Raw genomic sequence first — 10,656 nt, forward strand, 5'->3', positions numbered from 1 at the left:
CTGACTGAAGTCATCTCTATCTGCTAACCCATGTCAAGAGTGAGATTGGTAATCTGGACAGAGGCAGATCTGAATACATGCCTTTCTCTTCACCGATTCCTGTACACCTCTGCTTATATCACTAACATAGCAGCAGTTCGGCCACGTTTTCAAAGCGTTCTTTAATTACCTCCTATTTTTTTTAAAGGAGAAAAAAAATATTGATGTTACAAAATGAAAAACACAAACACATTGAGAGAGCTTAAGAGGACTTGAAATATATATAAATTAGCGGTTTGGTTCTAGTTTTGTAAAATGAACAGGTGTTTTTACCTCTTTCAAAAAACAGGAGTGAATTAAAGACCTGAGTAAACGCTTTGAAAATGTGGCTTGTTGTGTTTTTGGGATGAGGCAAACAGTCACAGGTCAGGTGTGTACAGAGCAAGCCCATATAATGGATGCACTGGACTGGGTGAATCTTTTGTGGGGTTGGATAGATCTTGATCTGTACTACAGCTGAACCTTCAACATTATAATAGTTATTTGTTTCATACAATACATGTCAAAAAGAGCTGAAAACTTCAAAGCACTACCCCATTATTATTAATTATAAAACTATATGTATAATTATAGTTTGGAATACCTTATTTGTAATCTAAATAACAAACAAACTAACTAGCCTAAAACAGTAGTGGTACAACAACAAGCTAATACTGCTTTTAAAAACCGTCAATATATTATAGTAATACATGTTTTTGTCACTTCTGGTTGTAAACCCTGAAATATATTTTTATATATTTTTAAAATATATTTTATATATTTTTTTGCGATTCTCCTTTTTTCTTCAAATTTTTAGTTTTCGTTAATTCTGGGAAATCGTAAAGCCCTCGTTGACCTTGAGGATTCCTAGAGAGTTCTCAAGGTGGGCAGTCTGATCTGATCCGTGTTTTTGCCCTTTCCTTCCTTTGCTCTCCCTCTCTCTTTCTCTACACGTTGATGGCGTGAGCGTGCTTTTTACACAGTGGTTTGTCCTTCTTGGAGTAGAATGGCTTTCCTTCCAGATTCACGTTGCACACCTGCAAGAAACCAAAAGATGCCTTCAGCCCTGTAGTTCTAAAAGCAGCACATTTTAAAAAGCAATGTGTGGTTTTATCAGGCATGGGCAACTCCTGTTTTGGAGGGACATTCTGTTTTAATTATTTTTATTACATTTTCAAAATTATAAATTTATGATAGAATTACAAAAAGTATGTAACACTAACAAAATAATAATAATAATTAATATTTAATAAGACTAACTGAATTAATATTTTTTAAATAATTTGGCATATCATTTAAATATTTTGCCTAGAATAAGAATGTTTAAAAATTAAGAACATAGAAACAGGAAATCTTTGCTTGAAAAAGAAGTTCAGTCTACCACGATCACTCTGCTACAAGCTTTGTGAAGCACAAGATGTTTCCACTCTGAGAAACATGGTCCCTTTCCTCCTGTTAAGGAACTAGTCTGAGGGTCACACTGCACCAGATTTAACAGGCTTAAGTAGTAATAGAGTGCTTTAGGACCTGGTTGGAGGTTTCATTGGTTCAATTAAAACAATCACAAACTGCATCAGCCATTTATTTTTAGGATAAGGAATCAGAGCCGCCACACTGCCCCCTGCTGCAGTGGAGGAGAGACTTACCGCACAGACGAAGCAGGAGTCGTGCCAGGTCTGTCCCAGGGCCTCGATGAACTTGTCTCCTGCCTCCACTGGGAAGTCACAGCCGTGGCACTTAGTGCTGAACAGAGCGACATAGTCTGGAGATGGGAAGCAATGAGAGAGAGAGAGAGGAATCAAGGGGTGGGATAAACACAGACTTCTGGTTTCATACTGTACAATAATCCAGAAATTATAAAGCCATAACTATAGCAACTAGAGGAGCTGACAGTTTAGTTTTAAGCGTTTTGTCAAAAATATGCAGCCCAAATATATAGATATTTTATCCCAGAATTTAAATGCTGTACACATACAGTCTTGTGCACAAATACACATTGCACTAACTTATAAAATAGTCATGGAGGGCTTCCTATGATGGCTTTTCTGATTGGTTACAAATATCCCAGCTACGGTAAAGTTGAAATGTTTGAGAAATTAATTGGAAAATAAAATAAAAATGTACAAACATCTTGAAAAAAGGGAATTAATGGGTCCTATTCACCAAACTTGAAATACTGTTTTAAGGAATGTTTTGTTAAGGACTGTTAAATAAAAAAAAAAACCTTTCAGTTTTTAACTAAACATTCCTTTAAAGTCTTTAAAGTGAACCAGCCCGGGTAGAGATACCTTTTTCACAGTAGGGCTCTCCGTCCTCCATGTGGAAGAGGCTGTTTCCGAAGGGCTTGTTGCAGGCAGCGCACACGAAGCAGGTGGTGTGCCAGGTCTGCCTCAGTGCATGCATCACTTCCTGCCAGGAACAACAAAGGAGACAGGAAGTCAGAGCAGCTCTGAAGCACTAGGGCCAGGGTACGCGCGCTCTTATAAAAGGTTCCCCCATGCAAGCTACTGAATATATTTTCATGTATATTTTCCCCCTCATACTAATATTATTATTTTTTATTAATATATATTTTTAATATTATAATTTTTATGTTTATCACACACTAAGGGTTTAGTCCAGGTTGACCTGGTACTGAAAGGCAGTGTTAGCACAAACAGCCCTGTCGTGTTTAGAAGGAGCAGTGTGTACCATTAGTCTTCACATCAGAATGTGTTAAACAGGAGAGGCGGTTACCGGATGAAGCGTTTTATATTTAGTCAGTTCACATGCTGTGTAAAAAATTATTTACTTAAAAAAATGAAACTTATTTTTGGGGTACTGATTAAGCAATGCTAGCTGGTAAAAAAAAAAAAAAAAAAAAAAAAAAACAGGAAATACAGCCAGCATGCATAATATTCTACGTTATCAGGTCATGTGTAGGGTGTCTTATTATTATAAAAGATGTGACCTTGTGCAGTTTGAGTGAGAGGATTGTGATCGTTTGTCTGCTCAAACCGTGCTGACTGATTTGTGGTACAATAAGAGACCCTGCACAGGACGCTTATTATAAATCCCCAAAACTAAAGACAGTACTCACAAACTACACTGAACATAAGAAAGTGTTGTTTGTTTTAGTTTTTTTTTTCCTTTACAACTGTGCCATATGTTCTGAGCAGAGGATGACTTCTACACACAGACTGACGGTGATTGGTCGATTTCTAGCATGTGATTTGTCATGCAATTTGAAGTTCTTTAACTGAATATGAAGTTGTCGAACTGACTTTGAACAGTCCTTGCTTGCCCAGTACAGTGGGGGCCTGGGCGCACTCACCCCCATGATCTTGGTGCTGCAGCGGGCGCAGGTGGGCGCGAAGAACTGCCCGTAGCAGCCCTCGCAGTACACGTTGTTCTGCTCCTCCACAAAGGATGCGTCCGCCAGGGAGGTGTGGCAGTAGTGGCAGTTAAACTCCTCCGGGTGCCAGGAGCGCCCCAGCGCCACCATGAAGGGACCCCTTGGGTAAGAGATGGGGCAGTTAACAGATAAGAAGGATGACCAAATTTAATACTAAGAAAAATAAGAAGTAGACTAACAGTAATAATAATAATAATAATAGCTTCACGCCTTAAAGAGCACTTTGGTAAAGGCATATCATTGTCTGTTTCAGTCATTGCATCTTTCTGCAAATCTGTTATTGCGAGGTCGATGGCCACTGAAATATGAGGCCTGGTTGAGCTGGTGTAGCACTGCAGTGTGGTATGAAGCAGGCTACCTGATGATGCCATTGCAGGAGCTACACAGCGGGGTCCGACTGCCTGCCGGGAAGCGCTCTGCCCTCTGCAAGATCCCGCGGCCTACGGAGGGGGTGGAGAAGGGGGCGGTGCTGGGGGCTGGGTGATGGGGGAGGGAGGAGTTGGGAATGATGGCAGGAGGAAGCGGGGCAGCCTGGGGGAGAGGCTGGATGTGTTTGGTGAGGGTAGTGGTGCTTGCCCCAGGAACAAACTTCTGAGCGAAGGAGTTGTCCGTCACCCAGGGGGGGCGACCAGCAGTCGTCGGGGCAGGGGCAGCGGCTGGGACTGGAGCTGGGGCAGGGGTATATACTGGAGCTGGGGCTGAAAGAGAGAAACAGAACAGAGGGGTTGTTAAAAAAAACAACATCACGATGATATCTAAATATGACAGTGCAGTGCAGTGCACCTAACACACACTTTACTGCACAGATGCTTTTTGCATCACTATACTATACAGGGTCTATACCCGACCCTGCTGTCTATCCCACCTGTGTAATCTGTATAATGTGAATCAAGCTTTCTAAAACGATCCCGGAGTGCAACGCACGGCCCTGGAGCAAACGGGCTGTGAAAAGTACTGTTTACCAGTAAATACAAGCGAGGGATAGAGAAACAGAGAGAGAGGGAGGGATAGAGACAGTGAGAGGGATAGATAGAAAGAGAAAGACAGGGAGAAGATCTGCCATCACTTTATGCTTCTAACTTAATAAACAATGTGAAATGTTTTTAATCTGAAAGCGAGTTGTCATTTAGAAAGGGAGTTGAACTTTAAGATAGCAACACAGAGAGAGAGAGAGAAACAGAGCCTCACCTGGGGCGGGGGGGTAGGCAGTGGGCACAATATTGATGGTGCTGACGACCTTTGGAGGAGAGGCAGGGGTTGGCACTGCTCTCTGCTGTACCGCCGAGGGCTGGGGAAAGGAGCTGGGGGTGTTATAAGGGGAGCAGTTAGAGAGCATTGAGAGGCAGTGTCACCTCCCCCTCCCGCACCCCTGTTACCCAGACCTCACTTCACACTTCACTGTGGAGCTTGTGTATTATAGAACAAGATCGGAAGACGTGTGGGACTTTGCTTGCATGGTTAGTGGGGTTTTAACAGTGCAGAGAGATCCACGGAGAAGTAGCCTGCTACTGAAAGACAGTGTTAGCACAGAGAGCCAGGTGTCGTGTTTAGAAGAAGGAGTAGTGTGTGCAGTTAGCCTTCACTTCAGAATGTGTTAAAGTCAGTCCACATACTGTGCTAGAATAGAGACAAAGGAAAAGAGTAAAGAAATCCCAGGTGTTATTCAGAGGTTATACAAGACGTCCCACAAGCACTGCCTCAGTCTCTACCTGGTCGTGGTGGTTTTGGACTGGACGCTGTAGGAGGAGGAGGACTGCATGCTGAAGCTGGCACTGGAGAAAGACAGGTTTCCGTGTTAGAAGCAATCACGTGTTCCGCTACTGAACAGCAACAGACAGCAGGGGTGGAGTCAGAGACAGAGAGGCTACATCCCAGAGGCACTTGCCACTAGGGGGCAGTATGGGGTTCGATCTGCAAAACTGCTTTGAATGGCATTCCCACTGTGTAGATACAGGATGTGATCATTTGCTTTAATTTGTATATAGTAACATTATTTGCTTATTGTTTCCAACATGTGTGACACATTCAGATATAACACAGTAAACTGCATCCTGGGTAGGAGACTGTTGAGCGATCCATCTCTGATAACATTGAGAATTCAATCACTGATGTGTACATGTACCTCAATTACATGGCTATTTAAGTCGGTTTTATACCTGAGCTGTTTCACAATTGGAAAAGAGCAGATTAGGAGCCAAGACAAGATTGTACAAAGATTTGAGTAAAAACCTGAGAATTAAAAACACTGAAGACGACACATGGTTTAGAGAGAAATGTTTGCTTGTAAAAAAAGGAGACATGCAGCTGACCTGGTCAGAATTAGTGCCCGGATATGTGACTGATGAGACACTAGGTACTTTTCTTGTTACTTTGAATCAGCTCTTATTAAGCAGCAGCAATAGAAAACTACACTGAACAAAAATATAAACGCAACATGTAAAGTGTTGGTCCCATGTTTCATGAGCTGAAATAAAAGATCCCAGAAATTTTCCATACGCACAAAAAGCTTATTTCTCTCAAATTTTGTGCACAAATTTATTTACATCCCTGTTAGCGAGCATTTTTCCTTTGCCAAAATAATCCATCCACCTGACAAGAAGCTGATTAAACAGCATGATCATTACACAGGTGCACCTTGTGCTGGGGACAAAAAAGGCCACTCTAAAATGTGCAGTTTTGTCACATAACACAATGCCACAAATGTCTCAAGTTTTGAAGGAGCATGCATTTGGCATGATGACTGCAGGAATGTCCACCAAAGCTGTTGCCAGAGAATTGAATGTTCATTTCTCTACCAATGTCGTTTTAGAGAATTTGGCAGTACATCTAACTAGCCTCACAACCGCAGACCACGTTTAACCACGCCATCCCAGGACCTCCACATCCAGCTTCTTCAGCTGCGGGATTGTCTGAGACCAGCCACTCGGACAGCTGATGAAACTGTGGGTTTGCACAACCAAAGAATTTCTGTACAAACTGTCAGAAACCGTCTCAGGGAAGCTCATCTGCGTGGTCGTCGTCCTCACCAGGGTCGTAATCGACTTCAGTGGGCAAATGCTCACCTTCAATGGCCACTGGCATGCTGGAGAAGTGTGCTCTTCAAGGAAGAATTCCGGTTTCACCTCTACCGGGCAAATGGCAGACAGCGTGTAAGGTGTTGTGTGGGCGAGCGGTTTGCTGATGTCAAAGCTGTGAACAGAGTGCCCCATGGTGGTGGTGGGTTTACACAATTGCATTTTATCGAATGCAATTTGAATGAGATATCGTGACGAGATCCTAAGGCCCATTGTCGTGCCATTCATCCACCGCCATCACCTCATGTTTCAGCATGATAATGCACGGCCCCACGTCGCAAGGATCTGTACACAATTCCTGGAAGCTGAAAATGTCCCAGTTCTTCCATGGCCTGCATACTCACCAGACATGTCACCCATTGAGCATGTTTGGGGTGCTCTGGATTGACGTGTACGACAGCGTGTTCCAGTTCCCGCCAATATCCAGCAACTTCGCACAGCCATTGAAGAGGAGTGGGACAGCATTCCACGGGCCACAATCAACAACCTGATCAACTCTATGCGAAGGAGATGTGTCGCACTGCATGAGGCAAATGGTGGTCACACCAGATACTGACTGGTTTTCTGATCCACGCCCCTACCTTTTTTTTTTTTAAGGTATCTGTGACCAACAGATGCATATCTGTATTCCCAATCATGTGAAATCCATAGATTAGGGCCTAATGAATTTATTTCAATTGACTGATTTCCTTATATGAACTGTAACTCAATAAAATCTTTGAAATTGTTGCTTGTTGCGTTTATATTATTGTTCAGTTTATAAGAGGGCTTTTTACTCCAAAGAATAAATTTAAAAAAAAAAAACAGAATAAAAGCAAAAGGCCAGAATTTACTCCCGTCTTTAATTTACTACTATTTTTTTTAAAGATGAAAATTCAACAGTGATGTTCAAAACTAAGAAACAAGCAAATTGAGAGTGCCTAAGAGACCACCTTCGATTAAGTTAGTAAGTAAGGTTCTTCAACTAGGGCTGTGGCAGAGGTGGGATTTGAACCACTGACCCATTCTGGTTACAAGCGCTGGACTTTAACCACTGGACCACACTGCCTCCTTAAATTCATTCCTGATGTGTCCATGGGTGCAGTAACTTTAGCCCTAGTTGAAGAGCCAAATTAGGTAAATGGTGCTTTGGTGACTTGCACCATGTAGAACAGTTCTGTTTGGGGCCTCTGTAGGGTCCTGGAAAACCATGTTGCTAGGGCACAGTTCACCTCGCTGTGCAACAGTGACCCCTATTGTCCAGTCCTGGCCTGATAGTTTGTACAGTTTACTGCACATTTAATGTGGTTTAACCACAGTCACTTTAATAGGAGAGAATATCAGCCACTTAAAAAGCACCTCAACAAAACAAGGGTAAGTAGTGTAAGGCGATCAGCTGATCTGTTTATTAAGAGACTAATACTGTAAAACCCTGAAAACAATGGCGTTAAGACAGGATTTCCAACTGCTTCACAAGATACAGCCTTTAATAGCTCAGCCAATCAGATGAGTGGGATTTTCTACAATGATGAATCAGATTTGGGACAAATAGTAGGTCAGAACCTCTGCGGCCTGGCTGTCCCACGGGGGAGGGAGGGGGGCGCTGGCAGCTCGTTTGGGCAGGTTTCTGGTGTGGAACACGGGGGTGATGGCCAGAGCCTTAAGGGCTGTGGTGGGAGGCCTGGAGGAGGCACCAACACTGGTTCTACACCACAGGAAACGTGACAGAGGGGTATAATTTGTAGAATTTACCGGACAAGAATTTGTATAGTGCTTTTGGGGCCCCTCAAATTCGTAAGCTAGGCAAGATGCCTAGAATCGGTTAGATGAATCGGGATTCTGATTTCAGGGATAAAACCCTGTATAGGCCCAACAGCTACCCTCTTAATGTTATTTTTAAGATTATGGTCCAAAACAAATGAGTGTCAAAAGACTGAGTTACTGTATAAGATCATAGATCATTAGTGTTGTGTAGCAATGAATAATAATAATAATATTAATAATAATAATAATAATAATAATAATAATTTCAAAACATTTATCATACATGTTTAGCTGCTACAGTAGTATTGGTCCCAGAACCCAGAGACAAGAACAAAATGAAACACACACACAGAATCTGAAAGAGAAGGGAAAGGGGAGCCCTACCCTGTACCACCCCCAATTCTCCCCCGATGAGCATGGTAGAATTCCAAGCTACTACAGTAGTGCTGGTCCCTGAACCGGAGATAGAAACACATGCACACGGACTCAGACACACAGGATCTGTAAGAGAAGGGAAAGGGGAGGGGTGGCAAGGGTACCTAGCCTGCGCAGTGATAGCAGAGGAGATGGAGGTGGCTGCCAGCGACAGGTACCTGGACCCCGGTGAAGCCTCGGGCTGTGCTGTCGTGCCCCCTGCTGGGGCTGGGGCTGGAGCGCTGCGGAGGACAGAGCGACAGGCAGGTAAACGGAGGAGAAGGGCAGCTGCTTTCAGTCTCAACAACCAGGGACCAATTCTGAAAGGGTTTGAAATGTACTGGGGGCTCTTAGGAGAGCCAGCCAAGGCCAGCAGTGACAAGTGTCTCTATTCATTTTGAAATCAAAATATAGCTTTTACTGTATATACAGTAGGATATGGTATGCATCATTAAAACACATGGCATAGCACAAAAGCTTTTACAAGCAAACTGAGCTACCCTCATTGTATGAATCCTTAGCATGTGCTAACATATCCTAAAATGTTTTTTAAAACAAATAATTATTCTTGATCATCGGACACCAGCTCTAGTTGTTTGTTTGGGTGGAGGCATGGCCCTGCTGTATTTAGCTATTTCCTTCATTTTTTTGAAGGGTTTCAGAAGGATGTCTTTGCAGCTCTCTTGAAAAAAAGAGGAGTGAGTCGAGGAGATGAGAGAAGTAATAAAATCAGGTGAGAATCCCTGCTACTGCAGTCTGAAGAGCTGGCTGGCTGGTTGCTGTCCAGGTGTGGATTCAGGTAAGGTTACCCAGACCTGGGTTTCAGCAGCTGGATCCCTTTGAATATTGTAGTCAGAATGACTGCAGAACTTAAAAGTGAATGAAAGGGACAGTAATATTATCATTACTATTAATATTATTTTCACAAGCCAGTATAACTGACATTGTAGATATATATATATATATATATATATATATATATATATATATATATATATATATATATATATATATATAGAGAGAGAGAGAGAGAGAGAGAGAGAGAGAGAGAGAGAGAGAGAGAGAGAGAGAGAGAGAGATGTAGATAGAATTATTGCTTTTGCCAGTCTTGTACTGAGAGCTACACCTATCAATCACTGTCTGGTCCTGTTCTGTTCTGCTGGCACACAGTACTGTCTTGGGTTGGCTAGCTCACATGCACAGTATTTGTGTGTGTGTGCGTGTGTGCGTGTGTGCGTGTGTGCGTGTGTGCTCTGTGACTGGGCTCTCTGTGGTAACAGCGTCCTTGATATTGGGGTCACCTCTCTGAGGTTATCCCGATGTTGCTATTGAATTCCTCTGGGGTCTCTCTGCCCCTCTAATGCCCATTGTCATGCTGAATGCTCATGAAAATGAGGGATCAGTGTTGGGAACTCCCTCTGCGTGCAGTCACATGAACTGCATGCTACTTTCTGAATTTGCAATGGAGCAATCAGCAATCGGCGATTTATTTATTTCCCTTATTCTCATTCCAATTACAAGAAAGGTTGGTTTCGGGCTGGGTTTGACTGTTAATGAACTGCTTGACTACTTCATTAACATATTAAAGCCCAGGAACTATTACTTACCTGTTTCATATATTTTACTGTGTGTTCTGTATAATTCTCTATTGTCTTATTGTCAATAACAAAAAGGGCTTCTGAAAAGAAGTGAGGCAGGGATGCCTATTAGTGTTGCGCTGTGAACTGAAGCCTCAAGTTATATGCTTTTACTATGCATATATAATGTTTCCCCGCCATTTTCAGAAGCCTTAACGTGTTAGAATAGTTAGCAATTCTGACAAATAAAAATCAAAACTGAAACAGCAATAGAGAATGATAGAGAAGGAATACACATAGTATGACAGCCGGTAAGAACTTCAACACAAAGTGGTGCTTCAAAACACTTTTCATGCTCATATCTTTACACACACAACATCCATATCACACCCCTGGCCATACCCACAAAGCATTCACCACTGGGTAAAGTTTGCAT

General features: G+C 42.6%; 1 protein-coding gene across 2 annotated transcripts; it reads right to left on the reverse strand.

Annotated features, from left to right (window-relative positions):
• Positions 1–294: 294 nt before the first annotated feature.
• Positions 295–9,564, reverse strand: LOC121325180 (LIM domain-binding protein 3-like). 2 transcript variants are annotated; one of them, XM_041267503.1, is made up of 8 exons: positions 8,823–9,564; positions 5,122–5,184; positions 4,601–4,713; positions 3,771–4,110; positions 3,332–3,512; positions 2,307–2,427; positions 1,665–1,780; positions 295–1,055 (listed from the first exon to the last, which is right to left on the reverse strand). In XM_041267503.1, exons 2-8 carry the CDS (start codon positions 5,169–5,171, stop codon positions 966–968), a joined length of 1,011 nt encoding a protein of 336 aa, XP_041123437.1. In that variant the 5' UTR covers positions 5,172–5,184; positions 8,823–9,564; the 3' UTR covers positions 295–965. The 2 variants fall into 2 exon arrangements, with proteins under 2 accessions (XP_041123437.1, XP_041123436.1); XM_041267502.1 differs by having other exon boundaries at positions 8,769–9,564.
• Between the last annotated feature and the right edge of the window lie 1,092 nt (positions 9,565–10,656).

Source organism: Polyodon spathula, chromosome 13, assembly GCF_017654505.1.
Source record: "Polyodon spathula isolate WHYD16114869_AA chromosome 13, ASM1765450v1, whole genome shotgun sequence".
In the NCBI taxonomy this organism is placed as follows: domain Eukaryota; kingdom Metazoa; phylum Chordata; class Actinopteri; order Acipenseriformes; family Polyodontidae; genus Polyodon; species Polyodon spathula.

Coding starts and splice junctions, on each gene's coding strand:
- LOC121325180 (XM_041267503.1), bottom strand. CDS start 5,171: ATGCAGTCCTCCTCCTCCTACAGCGTCCAGTCCAAAACCACCACGACC. Junction 3,513..3,770: donor TCCTGCAATGGCATCATCAG/GTAGCCTGCTTC, acceptor CTCTTACCCAAG/GGGTCCCTTCATGGTGGCGC. Junction 1,781..2,306: donor AGAGCCCTACTGTGAAAAAG/GTATCTCTACCC, acceptor TCCCATCTCCAG/ACTATGTCGCTCTGTTCAGC.